At 39.1% G+C, this 19,508-nt stretch overlaps 1 protein-coding gene across 3 annotated transcripts in view; it reads right to left on the bottom strand.

The window, feature by feature from the left end:
* CCDC148 (coiled-coil domain containing 148) overlaps positions 1-19,508 on the bottom strand; it is a 150,774-nt gene that overhangs the window by 24,465 nt on the left and 106,801 nt on the right. For all 3 annotated transcript variants that reach the window (XM_060777301.2, XM_060777311.2, XM_067472297.1), the window contains exon 11: positions 6,364-6,504. In XM_060777301.2, coding sequence (XP_060633284.2) covers positions 6,364-6,504 — 141 coding nt within the window. The remainder of the gene's footprint in view (positions 1-6,363; positions 6,505-19,508) is intronic.

Genomic DNA, 19,508 nt, shown 5'->3' with positions numbered 1-19,508 from the left:
CTCTGGCCAGCAACAGAAAGAGCTCTCTTGAGCTCTGTGGGCTCCTGCTGCAGTGACTGATACAATGGGAAATATGAGAGTGAAGGTACAGCCAGACTGAACCAGTTTTGGCCCAGGTGGACTGGCTGGACTGTGCCCTAACACTGCTGCAGGTTGGAGGCCAAGCGTCCAAACACCTCTGTGGCATGGATTTTCTGGTAGGTTTAGATGAGCCCAAGTAAACTTATGATGACTCCATTAATTTCTCAGAGTCTTTTTTTTTTTTAGGTAAGAGACGGATTTTACCAGTTTCATCTCAACATGCCTCCTGGGAAATTCTGGAACAGAATGAAAGCAAGACCTTTTGAAACAGCAAAAACTAGCTGTTCACTAACAAAAAAGGATCTGGGTACAGTTTTACCACCTCACTCACTAGAAAGCTCATACTCTTACCAAGCTGAGATTTCTTCCCAGAAGGGAAAGTTTGAAATACATTCATGTAGCAGAGATTCAGTTTCTCTCAAAGATCAAAACTTCCTTTATCATCTTATAGAAAATACTGCACAGAAGTAGCCAAAGGCAGCAGATTGCTTGCACCTTAATACCGTTTTTTGCAATAACTACAAAAGTGAAGGGAATGCACTGGAAAAAATTCTAATATTTGTTTCTAGGAATACAGAAGTTAGAATAATGCTGAAGCTTAAGGTTCATTAACTCTCTTCTCTCAGGAAAAAAAGAAAAAACAAGTCAATTAATATTCAAAGGAGAAACAAAACTGTGATTACCTCAAAACATATGATTTACAGTATTTACTCTGGATGGGGAGTGGATGATACATCACTCTGTTAAAATAAAAATGGCAAATATGCATCAATAATGTATAGCTAAGAAAATTGATGGCCTTAATTGAGGAACATAGGCATAAATTCAAATGATTATATTCAGTGCCAATTGAGACTTTTTCATGCACGACTTCTTGTCCCCATCCCCATGGTGTTTTTGAGAGTGTGTAGAATCTGAGCATTCCTATTTTGACTACTTTACTCTGAGCCCAAGGGCAGGACAAATTCTAGAGGGGTTTCAAACTAGGTGGCAGTCTGTACTCGTAGGTGGGTATTTATTCTACTGCATTGACGAAATAAAAAAAAAAACTAGGATTTTTCAAAGATGCAATTTTAAGTTGTGTTATTTTATTTTATGTGATGATATTTGTTGTTTTATAATTTTTATGTGATATTGTTTTATACTCATGTATAGTTTATGTTATATACTGCACCACAGTGTCTTATAAGCCGCCCTGAATCCCTTTTGGAAGATGGTGGGTGGCAGGATATAAATGATGATGATGATTAGTATTATTAGGATGCAATGTTGGTCCCATCATTCTTTTTATATGGAAACTACTATGTCACCTTATGATCATTTTCTGGGCTGATAGGAACCATGGCATGCTCTATTACAGAACTGAATATCCCCCACATATACTATATATACCCCAGAATTATATAATGTCATTAGGAATTTACAGTCAGCCTTCCACATTTGCAGATCACACTTTTACAGATATGATTATTCATGGATTTTCTTAATGTGTTGTCTCTAAGAATTTCTAGTTCCAACAGAAGTCGACCATACAATGATGATGGAGGCCCTAGAGAGAACATTTCTCTAGAAATCTGTAGGCCTTCCAGCATGATCCTATGACTAATCTCTGGCAGAGGTTAACCACTGAGTCATACTGGAGAGCCTAGAGATTCGAAAGAGATATTTATTCAGGTAAAAAAGTGTGGCTATTTATTTGCATGGTTTCCACTTTCACAACGGTCCTGTACCAAGGCAACTCTATCCCAGCAAATGTGGAAGGATAACTATACTTTTAACTTTCATAGGTGGAGCAAAAGAAAAACCAATTTGATCTGTAGTCTCTTACAAAACTGGGGTGCATGGGAATCTATATCTATAAATGCTCTTCATAGCACAGAAAACATAACAGTAATTTGCATTCTTCTTTAAAATCTAGATTTTTTTTATTGATTAACTTCACTGAAGGCAGAGAAAATACCCCAGCCGTAGTGGCTTGATATACAAACTCAAAAACTTCTCTACCATGACAACTTGCATGAGGAAATGCAACATCCAATGGAAGTTAATGGAAACATGCTTATTGTACGTGCTTATTTTGGAATGTGTTCACAGTTATTTTGACAAAAGATCACTTTTAAATATAGTTATTTCAATGTATGAAATTTACCTGTCATGTTCAGAAGAAAAGCAAGAATTTCCAGAAATAGTGATGTTTTTGCAGGTTGGGTTTCACCAACAAAGGAATAAAGCATACCACAGAATATTCTTAAGCATAGCGTTATTAAAACTTCTCTTATAGTCACATTAAGCTGAGAGAGTTAGGTATTTCTGATTACTTCCACCATTCTACTAAATATCATTGGACATGTTTATGCCTTAGAATAAAATCAATTCTGTACTGCATTAATGGCCTTGTTTTATTCCATATCGCCTTAGTGACAAATTATGCTTTTTCATAAAAAAAAAAAAAAGGTTGCTAGGGTCTAGAGGATAATTATCTGACTATAAAGCTCCTGCTCAAAGTTATATATGTCTCTAGTCCAAACTATAGCATCACAACAGCTCTGCGTGTTAGCTATGCACTGAATACGTTGGTGTATAATTCGAATGGAGTCTTCCCCAAATGCTACGTTTCATATGTACTTGAAACATATTTTGTGATAACCCCAAATGGATTACCAAATTATTGACTATTCAATAAAATAGCATGCAATCAAGAGTAAATCTCTCCAGTGTTCCAATCTCATTATTTTATTTGATTGAAAACAGAAGAACAATTTAACAAGACATATGAGGTTTTTCAATTCTCCAGCAAACCTAAGCACAAATATAAAGAAAAGCCAGACAGCTCCTATGGTACATAGCCCACTTCCACATGCCTCCTGCGCTGGCATCTAACTGAAGCCACCAGTGCTGTTGGTACTTTTCATACTGGCTTCATGCCAACTGGCCCCAGACATCTTTGCCTTGAGAGCAGATTAATAATAGTATATGTGAGGAGAAATGGCCAAGTGAACAGCCATTAAACAAGCATGCAAGTGTTCCTTATTACTTCTAGGTTTCTCAGTGAGCAAGAGTACTACATATAGATAGCACTAAATCAGTGATTCCCAACCTTTGGTTTTCCAGGTATCTCCCAGAACTCCCAGAAATCCCAGTCAGTTTACCAGTTATTAGGAATTGTGGGAGCTGAAATCCAAAACACTTGGAGGACCAAAGTTTGGGCTCACTGCACTAAGGCCCCATCTACAGTACCATATAATCTAGTTTCTGAATGCAAATTAACTGCATTGAACTGGATTATATCACAGTGTAATTGGAGCCTTAATGAGTCAATGGGGAACCCCTACTGTTCCCTCATAATGGAAGAAGTTGGATGCCTGATCCTTGTTGGCACAAAATTGGCTAAAACGTCACAGTGCTAATGCCAGCACTTCTAAACTAATGGTGGTTGTCCTTCCATTAGGGGAGTCATTGTAGCAGATCAAGACAAGGGAGAGGATATGGGTGATAAGCATTGGATTGCCCCCATCAGATTAAACAAAAAGAATGATGACAGAGTGTTGGTCCTTAGAATATACCTTGCATGAACCTAATTCTGTACTCTTAGGATCAACCTACATGGACCACAAACAGTGATGCTGATCCAGAGTGAGATACTCTGGAACAGCATTATCATGGTCTACTTGACCAGCCACCGAGCAGGCTCTACAACTAACTGAACCATAATTGCTTTTTAATAATAAAGACAGCAAAAATACATCAGAAGTTTAGAAGATCTCAAAAAAGGCAGAGGTCTCTTGCTATAAATATGTGTCCCCCACTGAAGACACACATATTTCTGAGTAAGACTTGGATGACAGTCAGTGTATTCAGGATTCACTGCTCCCCCCCCCCCCCGCCACTAAACAGCATATTTCAAAATCAGCTCCACTGGCACAGTAATATTATCAACTAAAATGTAAATAAAGTTTAATCAACTCAGAAAGTAGAGGCTGCAATTAAAAAGGGGACATGGCAGATGTTCTGTGTTGATCGCTAAGTGCCTTGCACCCTCACAGCAGCATGACTCAATAAGCGAGGGATCAACTGGAAACCTGGATATTGAACAGAATCTCTGTGTTTGCTGCCCAACTATTCACGCTTGCAATGGGTAGGAAACAATAAAAGAAACCACAGAGCTTTGCTCTATATGTTGTTTATTGCAAGGATCAACAACACATACCCTGAAGACCTAATACAGCTTTTTGCCCATTATGGGCCCACCAACATTTGATAGCAAAATGACACAAAAATATTGCTTGACGTGGTAAAATAAAATCCGTAGTCTCAAAAATGGGATTTTCTTTTGGAAAATAACATGTGGTCCTTGTTTGTCACGTCTGGTGGCAGGGGAGTTCATTGGGGGGGAAATTAAACATCACAATTTTCTGCATTTCCTTGGGTGGCAAAGTCCAGTAAGAGACAGTGCAGTGTGTGGTAGCTTCCCTGGGTCTCTCAAAGTTTCCCATCCCTGGTTTATTGTGTCTGATTAAGTCTGGATAGTACAATAAACAAATCAGAGAGCAAAGGTTTGTAGGCTGTGTAGCTGCTCTGACTTGCAAGTGGAAATTGTTAGGCCGCATGCTCTTCTTGCCACCTGATGGCATGAAGCCAGGTTCATGCAGATTCCTTGGTTTTTCATATTGCTGGATTGTGGCCACAAGTTTCTTTGGAAAAGCAGCTCTCTTTGTCATCCCACAAAATATGATCAGTGAACTAAAGGTTCATAGCAATCTATTTTCTTCTTCTTCTTTTTTGTCATGTCAGGAGCGACTTGAGAAACTGCAAGTCGCTTCTGGTGTGAGAGAATTGGCCATCTACAAGGATGTTGTCCAGGGGACGCCCAGATGTTTTAATGTTTTATCATCCTTGCAATCTATGATGCCACATGAAGACTGCAGAGTGAAGGGGAAAAAAACAGATCCAAACAGAGAAATCCCAGTACATGTCTCTGGATCTTAGCCCTGCATCTGTGTGAATTATTCTCCAAGTCCTACTGGTAATAAATATGCTCTTATTTTCTAACACTGGTTTCAGTGTGTATAAATGTGTATTAAAAAAAGCTGGCTTTCAGTGTTTTGTGCAACATTTTCCTTTTAAATAGACATTCTATGATCTACTGTCTTTTTTTTAACCTATGGAAAATGTACCAAAAAAATCCTTGTATTCCCTGTATTGCAGGAGTAATAATATTCATTTGATAAAACCTTGCAGACGTGAAAAAGGAAAGGCTGGTTGAAAAGACTTACCTGCATACTGTGACAATGAAAGCAAACCCCATAGAGTATAAAACTTGAGTTCTATATTTTGCCTGGTTTTGTGGTTTATGACTGACTAAAGAAGAAATATATTTAATGATGTTGTTATAGACTGGAAAAACTAGCTAAAAGTCTGGGAATCTTGGCTAAATGATAAGTGAGAAAGACAACTTTTTTTAAAAAAAATGGCATGTATAATGAACAGTACATCACTTTAAAAAATAATTTTACTTACAGAACTATCTACTTCAGAGATAAGAAACCTCAGTGACTTTAATTTGCCTTATTTTAATCAGGGTCTGCACAGTATACAGGATGACATGCTACGAAGCAGGCATCCTGGAAGCAATACAAATCCATATATATTGTACTTTCCCTTTTTATTTTTCTGAAAGACCATCAGGGTTTTCTTTAGAACTCCGCTTCTCAAATGATGAACAAAATGACTGCTGAGTCAGACCCACTGAGTGACAGACAGTTCATTTTATCCCCCACCTCCCCACATACGGCAGGCACTGGGCCCTCTGTACATTGAAGCCGTCCCTGTGATGCTCTGTTTGCAGTGTGCCATCATCACATTGCATATTTGGTGCATTGCAGCATACCTTGCTGCGGCGCTGGAAACCACAGTGGCTTTTTTTCCTCCACATTAGCTCTTAACAGCAAAAATGTGCTAGGCAGTAGTTTCTCTGTACTGCTGACCCTCTGTGACAGCATGGTAGACGACATGAATATGCCTCAGAAGGTGTTATTCATAATAAAGGCAATCTTTTAAAACACACACACATGGCTTAATATGATCGCTCTGAAAATGGCATGGAGTGTATAGGCTGCAGCCAGCACTGTCAGATCTCCACTAAGCGCTCATTAATCTGGATAATAATGCTCAAGATTATTTACGAGGATATGGAGTATCAAGATCAATTAACACTTTAAATGTATGAAGGCACTGGAAAAACAGCCCTCGCACATGCACCCACACACCCCATGCTTAGCATACTTTTTCTTTATCTTCTGCTCGCTGAAGGGCTTCTTTTTCTATCTGAAACTTTTCTTTTTCCTCCTCCTCTTCCTTTCTTCTGGCGGCAATAGCAGCTTCCAGTTGGGCAGCTTCTTCCTGCTGCAAACGCCATTGTAAAACCTACACAATGATATAGATACTTCTGTCAGCACTGTGTGAAAAAAGACACACCCTGAGCTTTAGTTTTTCACAAGGAAAAAAATAGCTGAGGAAGCAAAAGTGTGATGTCTAGATTACAAAATTTGTGAAGAAGATGAGTATGGTCAACATTTGTTTAGGTGATTGGTAACCCACCTTTTGATCCAGAAGAATCCAAAAGGTGGATGATTTAAAATAACAGCCTAACAGATAGGTGATTCCTTCTCCCTCCCAACACTAGACATGCAGTCGGTCTACCTTTCCTTCTCTGGGATTGCTCGTCTTTTTACTGTGTATGATAATGGCTTGCTATGAGTGAGATGTTGCCCACATGGGGTCTGGAAGCAAAGCTGTCCCCAGCCCACAGACATATCTCCACCCCTGCATTCTTGCCTCTCAGTTAGATCATGCTTTGCTAACACTGGGTACAACCTGTTTGGGTAAACATATATTTGATGCGTACCAGCTCCTTGTTGCAACTTTTACTGTCAGATGTGTAGAGTGTCATTTCACTTATCCGACTCATACTTGGATAGGGGAGAGAAATGGAAGAAAAGAAGTTCTGTGTACCACAATTCTGGAAGGAAAGTCCTATGAGAAGCAGCTTAAGGAGAAGTGTATGTTTAGCTTGCAGAAAAGAAGGTTGAGAGGGGACATGGCAACCATGTTTAATATTTGAGAAGATGTCATACTGAGGAAGGAGCCAGTTCGTTTTCTGCTCTTCTTGAGATTAGGATACAGAGCAACAGATACAAACTGCAGGGAACGTTAGGAAGAACTTCCTGGTGGTGAAAGGTGAGTGATAGAATGGTAGAGTATCCTTCTCTGCAGGTTTTAAAACAAAGGTTGAATAATCATCTGTTGTGCTTTGATTGCATATTCCTGCATGGTGGAATGAAGTTGGCCTGGATGGTCCTTGGGATCTCTTCCAACTCTATGATTCTATGAAATACAAAACATGTAAATATTGAACCCTTAACTAACAAGGGTTCAGAGGTAATGTAGTTATTCATGTCCTTCTCATTCAGACTATATTGCTACCCTACTACTATTTGTTACTAGGCACCATTAATATAGAAAACTTCCTTTCATAACAGTAGCATTTTATGCTTTTTTAACCAAAAAGGGTGTGCAGCTATTAAATTATAGTGCAAGTGAGTGAAGAGACAGAACTGAAAGGGAATGTGGCAAAATTATAAGTTATTGTTTGTACAGTGCAAAAGACACATGGAAAGGGAAGCCTGGAGTCTTCCCATGCTAGCTAGACTGTTTACACTGGGGCAACTGCCTTCCTTCACTGGCTACACTGCATGCATATAATCTGTCAGCAATACATTGGGGCAATGAATCAAGGCTGCAATGCATTTCATGAGGAAAAGAAAATACCAATTTGAAGGCCAAAAGAGAAGATGCGACTATTTTGCAGTGGCCACTATTATGCGGTGAAATACAGTACTTTTCACTGCTGCTATTTTGGCATTTCTAATCCCTTTGGTCCTAACTGATTACTCTCTCAGACCTGCAGGAGTCCATTTTGATGCTAAACTCTATCTCTTGCCACTTGGGATAAAGTCAAAGGCATGTCATAACTACATACATGTGAACCTGTTTATCCTTGATAGGATTTCCATGTTACCTCTCAAAGACAGTTTGCTTAGAGCCATGGGTAAGAGAATGATCCATGTCTGCAACTTTCCCATTTCACTTCCCAAACCTCCCTATTCCATCCAGTTGAAAAAACACACACACATCCAATGTGTTAAAGACCATGAATATTGACATACCCTCGAACATTTCACAATTGAAAATTAGGTATGGTTAAGCAAGGGAAGGCTGAGCAAAGGAAGATAGATGCTTTTGAACTGTGGTGTTGGAGGAAAGTTCTGAGAGTGCCTTGGACCGCAAGAAGATCCAACCAGTCCATACTTCAGAAAATAAAGCCTGACTGCTCTTTGGACGGAAGGATATTAGAGGCCAAGATGAAGTATTTTGGCCACATAATGAGAAGACAGGAAAGCTTAGAGAAGACAATTATGATGGGGAAAATGGAAGGAAAAAGGAAGAGGGACTGACCAAAGACAAGATGGATGGATGGTATCCTTGAAGTGACCAGCTTGACCTTGAAGGAGCTGGGGGTGGTGATGGCCGACAAGGAGCTCTGGCGTGGGTTGGTCCATGGGGTCACAAAGAGTCGGAAGAGACTGAATGAATTAACAACACCAACAACATGGCCAAGCAACATCAGAATGTGATCAAGATAGCAAAGGTTCCTCACCCTGGCACTGTCTCCATATGTTGAGTGACACACTCATGAACCCTAGCTATTAGTCACTGGTCCACTAGTCCACTGGAAATGATGGGCAATGAAGTCCAGCGTACTTCAGGAAACACTGTGGTGGGGCATTAAGATAGGTTTTGGCAGGGAAAATATATCTGGGCAGCAGCAGCTTTTGTTGAAATGCACAGAAGAGTTCTTCCACCCACCCCGCTGCACACAGTGCTTTAATTCTGACATGTAAACAAGCCCTGAGAGTGAAAACCACAAGCCTCCTCAGCAAACATAACTTGCCCGTTTAATCAATAAAACTATATTTAATTACAAGCATGAAGTCATTTAATCCTCTGATTTATTCAGTAGAGTTTATACTCTAGCCAATATCACACTATTTAAGAATAAAGTGTCAATTGGAAATCTAAACAGGCGCACAGACAATATGAATCTTTCTTTGTGCTTATTTACAGTTTATGGCTCTGAGTAAATAATACGGAAAATGAGCTGAAGGTCATCAGCGAGGTCCTTCATGTGGAACCACCTCTCTACTAACTTTCAAGTCTCAGAGGCAAGCTGCCAGAAACTACCCACCGGGATTTTACAAACTATGATTCTGAACTAGGAATTATAATGATTCAAACATGCATCATAAGAAGCTTCCTGCCTGCCTGCAAGAACTTCTCTGAGCACATCCAAAATCAGGGTAATATTTCCACTGACTAAGCACAATGTCTGTGTGCCCAGGGAGTTTATGCATATAATATAGTTCATATCATGCTCTTGAAGTTGGGTTTAGATTGTTGGAAAAGATTAATTCATATGTTATCATCACATACCATGTTGAATGCATTTTGAAATGCATTCAACATGGTAAACCTTTTCAATCACACTTGACTAAGGTCTTCTTGCATTTCTTTCCACCGAAGCATTATACTGCAATCTTACTGGGTATCCCAATTAAAACAAACCTAATGAATCTAGCATTGAACGGTGTGTTCACACATACACTCAGCGCTCAATATCCATAGATTCTAAATCCATTGATTCAACTTATCCCGGCTTGAAAATATTCCACAAATAAAATTCCAAAATTCAAAACCTGATTTGACTATTTTATATAAGAGATGCCATTGTATATAATGACGGTTGGACATCCAGGATTTTGGTATACATGGGAGGTCCTGGGACCAAACTCCTGTGTTTATGCCTCATTGATACAATGGGTTTACTCCAGTTGGGATTAATAATTGGATGCATGACATATATTTCAATCAAAGGTCACTATAAATTACTTTTTACATGTATCTGCTTATACACACACACACACACATAGCACCTTTACAGCTGTCTATACACAATACATCTAAAAAATCTGTAACACTCAGCTGGTGTATATAAAGCTATAACAACAGGCTACACAGTGGTTTTTTAAATCTACTATTTCTTAAACAATTTTAGCAGCAATAAGAATTCCATATAATTAGTAAACTACCCCCCTCCCCAAACTCCTAAATCTATTCTAGATAATTTCTGTTTCTAAAATCAGAAAGTATTATTTGTCTCATTTGATTATACACTGCATGCTAATAATTCACCAGCAAAACAGATTACTGACAGTCTTGCCTGCCAATCACAAACAAATCCCAGAGGCAAAAAGGAAGTGAGAAATGCTACAAGTCTGATTTCCATTACAATACAGACATTGCAATGGAATTGACAATATAGGCAGTGAAATTGCTACTAAGGATCAATATTCTTTGAAGCTGTTTATAAAAATATCAACTCCCTCCCACCCTGACCCACCTATAACAGCCGCAATATACAGTTAAAGCCAAGATCAATGCTAAAGAATAGTGCAATATTCGGTGGTAACTTTTTTGAAATGTCAAAGAAGAAAATTGCAATCAAATATGTATACATCAGATCACACAGCTGGATCTACAACCCAGTTCAATCAATGGGACATGTTGTACACTGGCATTCATTTTTTTATTCAGAACTACATATGTCCCACTGTGTTCAGTGCTGCGTACTCCCCAGAGCGTGCACAGAGGTAATCAGCTTGAAAGCCTATGTACACTGATCAGAAGAGCTGATTCAGAATGATTTTCAAGAAAACATGCTTAGAAACAAAGTACAAATCAGCTTATAGGCATTATGAACAAGACTGCAATGATGATGAGGTTGTCTCGATAATGCACCAAGAAAGATATCATATCCAAGTGCATCATACAAAACAGGCTTGAACACGTTAATAATATACATCCAGCACACTACGGAGCCTAGATGTCTGAGTGTGCCTCATACGGACTGCCACCTTACATTTATTATTTCCAAGATTTATGTGGATAAGATACCTTGTGTGTTAGACTCAAGAAATCAATAGGAAAAAACAGCTACTTTGCCCCAGTGTTTAGGCTGCCAAAGAAAACATCAGCACAATACTAGTAGCAGCAAGGAGTAGTTTCACTATTTTTCTATTAAGGAGAAAATTTTAATCACCTATTTAAAGCAGATCGTTGGTACCTAAGGGTGGAATGATAATAATGAAGCAACCAGGATCAAGCATTATCATTACTGAGAAATGCAGAATTGCAATACAACACCATGTCATTACAACAAGCTGTACAACATCTTGGTTTCTTTTTCCATTGATTTTAGAATGCATTCTTTTTTGCTCCCATGATTTCTCAACAGAATTGGATGTTTAAGTAGGAAACTCAACTTTCAGAACTGCTAGCATGATTCTGCCACACACCAAAATGTATTGAACTTTGAAGTTTCTTTGTTTTTTAAAAACTATAATTTATTCATTTAATTACAATACTTATATTCTGCCCTTCTCACCTCAAAGGGGACTCAGGCACATCACAGAACACATATATGGCAAACATTCAATGTTGATTATACAATGACAAGACAGACAACAGATGGAGGTATGTATTAGCTTTTTCTCATCATTCGGCATCTTTGAAGGCTGTGATCCCTTCCAGCCACAAGGGGTGCTCTCGCTCCATCTAACTGTCTAAAAGCTTTCTTTGTTTGTAAACTTTTTCCTCTGAACGCCATGCCTAAAATACCTCCCCGCTTAATGCAGTTCCTATTCATCTAACCATATTTCTGTTTTCGATCCACTATTATTTATTTATTTATTTACAGTATTTCTATCCCGCCTTTCTCAGCCTGAAGGTGACACAAGGTGGCTTACAAATTGGCAGCAATTTGATGCCACAAGAGTCATAAAAAATATAATTAAAAACATTTAGCACATTATAAAAATGATACAAAAAACCATTAAAAACATATAATCACCAGTGTCTTCCTGTTAAACTCATTTTTCCAGTAGCATTGTCTAGTCGTTCCATGTTCACTCTTTCATAGTCTCATGTTTATCTATTATGCTGCATTTCCAAAAGCTTGTTCGAAGAGCCAGGTTTTTACTTTTTTTCGGAAAGCCAGGAGGGAGGAGGCCGATCTAATATCCCTAGGGAGGGCGTTCCACAATCAAGGGGCCACCACTGAGAAGGCCTTGTCTCTCATCCCCACCAGACGCACCTGCGAAGAAGGCCAGATTGAGAGCAGGGCCTCCCCAGACGATCTTAAGTTCCTAGATGATTCATAAGGAGAGATACGTTCTGACAGGTAAGCTGGGCCGGAACTGGTGGGCGGGGAGCTGGGCTGAAGGTCAGGAGCTCACCCTGACCTGGCTTCGAACTGTCAACTGTTAACCTGCTGTGCTAAAGCCGGCCCTCCTTTAGTCTCCCAGCCCTCATGTTGGTGGGATTTGACTCTAGTAAAAGCAGTAGCTTTTCAAATCCCAGTAATACATGCACAGTATCAGTGGGAAAGAGGGCCTCTTTTGGTCCTACTCAACACACCATTTCCAGGGGATAGATGTTAGGAGATAAATGGAAACACAGTTATTTACCATGCTACGTAGCTTACTATGAGAAAAGATAAGAGTGATAATGTTCTTCATAAAAATAAATCTGAAAGCATCTTGTGGAGGAGTAAAAAAATGTTTTCCTTATTTTACTAAGAATTTATGAATACAATTTGTGCAAAGTCCCTACTGACATAGAATGTGTGGATAATAATTTGATATTCAATTTCCCCTTTTTTATAGATAGAAAATTCAGTAGAATAGTGAATTAAACCCAAAGTGTAAGACTGAACAGAATGCCTAAAAATCTTTCCTCCAGTCTAAATTCCATGAGTCACACATTCATTCATTTTCTTTCCCTAGCTGATGATAAAAATCATGCTGCCTGCCAAAACCTATCCACCCACTCAACCTCGGCCAGGTCCCAATGCTGAATGCATTTAAAAGAGAAAGCTCTTAGTGACAGAGGTTTTTCCCCCTCATAAACAGCAGAGCAATTCCCCTGAAGACTCGCTTGGTAGTGACGATTAGAGTTACCATTCTCTGGTAATAGAATGTAATCGGGTGAGCTAGCACTGATGATAGCAAAAATGTAATTTACATTATAAAGTGTCTCCACATCCAAAACAGAGGAAGGCTTGCTTTGGCTATAGGAGTTTTCCAATGTCTACTGTCAAAGGGCATGCTGTTGGTCAAACCAAAAAAGCAAGCAAGGTGCTGGTAGTATTAAGAATAGTGGGAGTGATAACATCAAAATAAAGGATAATGATAGCAGCATAATTAAAATACTAGATCTCTCTATGTTGGTTGGAGAAAAAAAGTATCACAGGCTAGGAGCGGTTACACACAGTATTTTATTTTAATTTTGAGCAACAATTAAATGACATTTCAATACTGTAATTCCAGAGGAAGAATGTCACAGTTAAATAGAAGTGTGTTCTTACAATTTGAACTTGAAATCTTTGCATAATAAGGATAAAATGCATATTTCGGAAGAACTTTTAAAAAATACCAAGGGTGGAGATATTTTCAACTAGTTCAAATGGGAAACTAGTTTTCACTTGGCACAGAAAAACTAGTTGAAATGCTGGATAAAGTTAGTTTATTGTAAACCAGCTGTGTGCCGGTCAATAAAGCCTATTTCCTTCCATTATAGTTCCTATCACAACTAATGAAACAAACCGAGAAATATTTGTTTAGCAACATACCATCTGAGAGAGGATCCTGACTTTTTGCTTGAAAACAAACCAGCATTTGTAAGCTAGGACAAGCCTTGATTTGATATACTGACTTCTAAAGGCTGCAACAAACCAAGGTTCTTGGTTCAAATGATGTTTTGGACGGCTACTCCCAAAATTCCTGTTGACATAGCTGGCTGTGTGTTCTAGGATTCAAAGTCCAAAGACACCAAAGTTTGGGGATCACTAGGCCAGGGTAATACATGCTCTCAACTTAAATAGGATGAGAAGGCACAGATAAATGAGGGTGAGAAGGCACAGAGAAGGGTAAGAAAGTCCTTGGTTTTAGTAGCGGACCACAAACATTCCTTGCAGGAACTTTTATCTATCAGTCTAAATGGACAATACCAACCGAGATAACTAAATGATCTAAACAGAAGCTTCTATGTTCCTATATATATATAGGGCTCAAAGATATATAGTACAAAACGTTACCATACCAATTAACTACAAAGCAGATGGGGGTGTTGAATCAACACCTTCCACTAGCAGAATGGGTTGTCTTAGTAGAACATGGAGATTAACCATATCCCTTTTCCTATGCAACCCACTATTCAGCCTCGAGCTGTCCCAGAGGACTGGAGAGGAGACCCTCTGGGAGAGTGACTGTGAGGACACAAGAAAACAGGGGAAGAAAGCCCTGCTACACAAGCAGAGCTCTACTGCACCTACACAACACTATATCATAACCAGAGTTACATTACAATTGTTGTTGCATGCCTCCAGGCTATTTCTGACTATCACAGCGCTTCTTTGGCAAGTTTTGCTCCTCTGAGCCAAAGGCCCTTTCTTCACTGCCAGATTATCAAAGCAGATAATCCAGACTATCTGCTTTGATATACACTGCCATATATTCCAGTTCAAAGCAGACAATCTGCATTTTATATGATAGTGTATAGTGGGCCTAAGGGCCCTTCTACACTGCCATATAATCCAGATTATCAAAGCAAATAATCCACATTATCTACTTTGAACGGGATTATATGAGTCTCCCTCGCCATATAATACAGTTTAAAGCAGATAATCTGGATTTTATGTGGCATTGTAGAAGGGGCCTGATTTGCTCAAGGCTACCAAGAGACTGAGTGGGGATTCAAACCCTGGTCTCCAGAATCATAGTCCAACACTTAAACCACTACATTTTTTTAGTCGTGTCAGGAGCGATTTGAGAAGCTGCAAGTTGCTTCTGGTGTGAGAGAATTGGCCGTCTGCAAGGACATTACCCAGGGGACGCCCGGATGTTTTGATGTGTTACCATCCTTGTAGGAGGCTTCTCTCATGTCCCCACATGAGGAGCTGGAACGAAAATAAACACCACTCTCACCTCTTTCTCTCTGTCTCTTGCACACACACACACACACTTTATGTACTACTGGTATCAACTGCAATTCTTCACTCTTTTGTTTTATGATATCAGGAAATGGCTATTACTATGCAAATATTAAGTGTGCCATTTCAATGTTAAACTGCAATACAACTCCTATATCTGCAAGAAGTATTTTCCCAGACTTTGTGTAGATATATGAAACTACAGATAGTTATGAACCCTATCATTTTCAATGGGATGAACGATGGAGGTGCAAAGACGAGGGTGTAGCTTAAACAGGAGGCCCTAAGTGAATAAGTGAAACTATAGATGAGTGAAACAGTGTATACCTGTTCCCTGGATATGGTAGTTGTTCTGTATCCCAATTGTTGGGATAATAACGCATTGAAAAAAACTGACTGCTCCGCAGCCTGTTTCACAAATGAGGCATTTTAGCAAGGCGGCCAATTGTCAGGAACAATAAGCTTTGACTGCCAATTGTAATTAAAAACTTTAGTTTCACATATAATTCAGAGTTTATACATAGCAAAAGGAGGATTTGCAAAATGAGCACAGATTGCTTTGCTACACGGCGGGGATACTTCTTCATAGTCAGTTAATCATTTGACCAGTGTATGCTGTAAGGACGTTATGTGCACTACCCATGACTAATTAAGGCAACAAATTCTAGGTTGTGGCACAGAATTCTTCATTCCTTTCCAAGAGTGAACCACAATCCATTCTGCTGTCCATATGCACTAATGAAATTAGAAGGTTGCTTCCAATGAGGAAAATGAGTTAGAATGTTGCTGTATCCTTTAAACTGCGATGAGAGCTCATCTAGAAAGGGAAAATATCTCTGGAAGCACTGAAACTTTGGTTTCCATAATCTACTACAGGTTGAGTACCCCTTATCTGGAAATCCAAACTCAAAAATTGTCCACATGGGTGCTGAGATACTGACACCTTTGCTTCTTGATGGTTCAGTAGGATGAGTCATTTAAGTGGATTCATTCACTGTTACAATCACCTATGTCTGGTGGGCTTCCAAGAATATGCCAAATAGTTGTTTATACTTATGCTTCGCAGTTCAAATGATCCTTTCACAACACGTAATAGGAGAAAATAATGTAACTATAATGTTTCTCCAAACCCTCAGTGGGAAACTGGTTTAGCTAAAAGTTGTCTCCCTCTAGAAATAGTAAAAAAAAAAAAAAGGAGGGGGGGGATGCTTTTAGTTCATCATTCATATGCTAAAACATTAAAAACCAGTTGCATTTATGTTGGCAGAGAAATCTAATTATTACATTTATGTTAAACTGCTATTTTTGTTTGCATTAAAAGCTTGCACTAAGAGTTTTACAGTGTGGAAATGTAAAATTCCTTCCATGATTTTACTTCTTTCTCCATATCATATCCCACAGGAGCACACAGTGGCGCAATGGGTTAAACCCTTGTGCCATCAGGACTGAAGACCAACAGGTCAGAGGTTCAAATTCAGGGAGAGCACAGATGAGCTCCCTCTGTCAGCACCAGCTCATCATAAGGGGACATGAGAGAAGCCTCCCACAAGGATGGTAAAACATCAAAAAATCTAGGATTCCTCTGGGCAACTTGCAGATGGCCAATTCTCATAATACACATTTTGTATTACGAGCTAAACAGTTCTTCGGCCTCGCCAAACTATAAATTCCAGGATTCTATGGGATGTTGTCATGTCAGTTAAAGTGGAATCATAGCACTTGTAGTGCGAAAAGGTTCTGGTAAATGACTTAAAGGTAGCAGATGCCATGTGTGAAAGGGAAATGGGAAAACACTTCTCTAGCAATGCATTCTCAGAAGCAAAAGTCAAGTCCCAAGAAAGGCCTATTTCCAAAGTCTTCTCCAAAAGCATAAGGATCCTCCAGAAATATTGAGCTGTTGTTGTTACTATTGTTAATATCTCATCTTTTCCCCATTTTGCAACTGAAGGCAGCTTAATCTATGTTTGGATATTTGAAATGTATTCCTGCTAATGGATGTGGAGCTAGTATATCTTCACTTCCATACACAATACTGAATGCACCAGTCAGTAGTACGAAGCTTAATCTCTTTCTCCCGTGTGTTTAGTTAAGAACTAAGGAGTCCCCAGTGGCGCAGTGGGACAGGTCGCAGGTTCGAATCCACGGAGAGCACAGATGAGCTCCCTCTGTTAGCTCCAGCTCCTCATATGGGGACATGAGAGAAGCCTTTTCTGGTAAAACATCAGAAAAATCTGGGATCCCCTGGGCAACGTCCTTGCAGATGGCCAATTCACTCACACCAGAAGCAACACTCCTGACACGAAAAAAATCATATCCCATCTCTGTCTTGAGCTTGATAGAGAAGGATATTGCTGCATGAATTCTGAAAACCCATTTCTCGTCCACCACACCAAAAACCTTTCGCTTGTTTTTCCTTTCCCTAGTATTTCTAATCTTTGCTCCTTTCTTTCTCCCTTTGGGAATCTTATTTAAAAAATCCAATTTAAGAGTTTCAGAATTCACTTGTGAGACTCCCCAGAACTGTAGTTCCCAGCATTATTCACTGAGGCTTGCTAGGACCTCTGGGAGTTGTAGTCTGAGAGCATGTGGAAGGCCACATGAATCCCCTTACACCAACCCAGAAATGAATTTGAGGGCCAAGGAGTTTCTGGAGTGAAATTCAAACAGTTTACTCTCTGGCCTATACTTTGCTATTCCACCAACTGCATAGCAATAAATCATAAGAATTAACAGCATTCCTGTGTTTTGTTGTTAATGTATGCATGCATGTGAAGTCTGTTCAATGTGCTCTTCAACCGGACAAGGCTCCCACTGGAGCTTATGTAAGATCAGCAAGAACTAGAATATGAAATTAAAAATAGTTTAAAAGAAGCTATTCATAGAAGTGGTGATGAGAATTTGTTTCTTTTTCCTTGGCTGCATTTAGGACAGCTGGCTGTGCTCGCCTCTGCAAGCATAGAGGGGCTTAGTCCCAGCAGCAGCAGGTGAGGACGGTGTTGTTGGCAATCTGTCTCATCTATGACTTCTTTCTCTCTTGCTTACAGGAGAAAGTCAAAACTAACTGGTCCCATGCCGAAGATTCAGGAGAGTGGGAAGTTGGAGATTCTTCTCTAGTTCACAACACAGCTTCACAAAATTCTTGGCCAAGGCTTCCTAGAACACTGCTTCTTAAACTGTGGCTCCTGTCTCTTAGCTCAATGTTGGGGTACCGAAAAATCTGAAATAGTAAACTTTTTCTGAACGTTACCTTGTGCCTGTTTTACACATTTATACAAATCTGTTGTGCAAATTCATTAATAATAATAATATTAAATAAATAAATTAGAAAAATAAACAGACGATGAGAGGCAGCAGCGACATTAGAGTAGCAGGTTTTCTTTTTCAGTTCAGAAACTTGAACCCCTTTTTTAAATCGAAGGCAAATCTTCATTATTTCTCTGCTGAAAATGCTCCAGCTGTACTTTATAAAAAGGAAACTCAACTAGTGTAAAAACCCCAGCAAATGCTGATTTATTGTCAGTAAATGATTTTATACCTTTTTTACATAGCTATACCAGGTAAGGGCAAACTTTGGCCCTCCAGGTTTTTGGACTTCAACTCCCTAACAGTCTACAGGTAGTTTGTTAGGAATTATGGGAGTTGAAGTCCAAAACACCTGAAGGGCCGAAGTTTGCCCATGCCTGAGCTATATACTCAGGGTCACGTAAACATTTCATGAGCCAAAGGGGTTCCTGAGTGAAAAAGTTTAAGAAGCCCTGGTCTAGAACATTACTGAAAGGAGAAGAAGATACATTGCCACAGTTCCAAAATAGATTTGTTCCATCATCAACCTTATTTTGTGACATTTTAATGGAGTGGGGGACACTCTCAATGTTGTTAAATTAAATCTTCCATTGTCTGGAATTTGGAAATAAACCTTACTTGAAATTCAGAATTCCTCACCAGTGTTTTAAAGGCATTCATTACAGAAGACAAAAAAAAAACCCTTAAAAAATTAGGCAAAAATAATATTGTCACTAAACTTTATTTTTGTCTCTCCATATTTTCTTCCTAAAGGGCATATGAATGCTCATTGGAAAAAATAATTATCATGTATGCCTTTGATACCTGTTTGTTTCCTGTGAACAATCGAAAACAAGAAAGAGATGCCCCACAGCCACTATCTCTTTATCACAACAGATGGATGTATCTGCTTGAAATGTAAACCTGATAATGGCATCTCTAGCTTACAATGGTAAAGTGAAAGCCAAAAACATTCTACTTT

Source organism: Anolis sagrei, chromosome 1 (genome assembly GCF_037176765.1).
Source record: "Anolis sagrei isolate rAnoSag1 chromosome 1, rAnoSag1.mat, whole genome shotgun sequence".
NCBI classification, from domain to species: Eukaryota; Metazoa; Chordata; class Lepidosauria; order Squamata; family Dactyloidae; genus Anolis; species Anolis sagrei.
The sequence above is the reverse complement of the archived record's forward strand: the minus strand, read 5'-3'. Positions and strand labels throughout refer to the sequence as shown.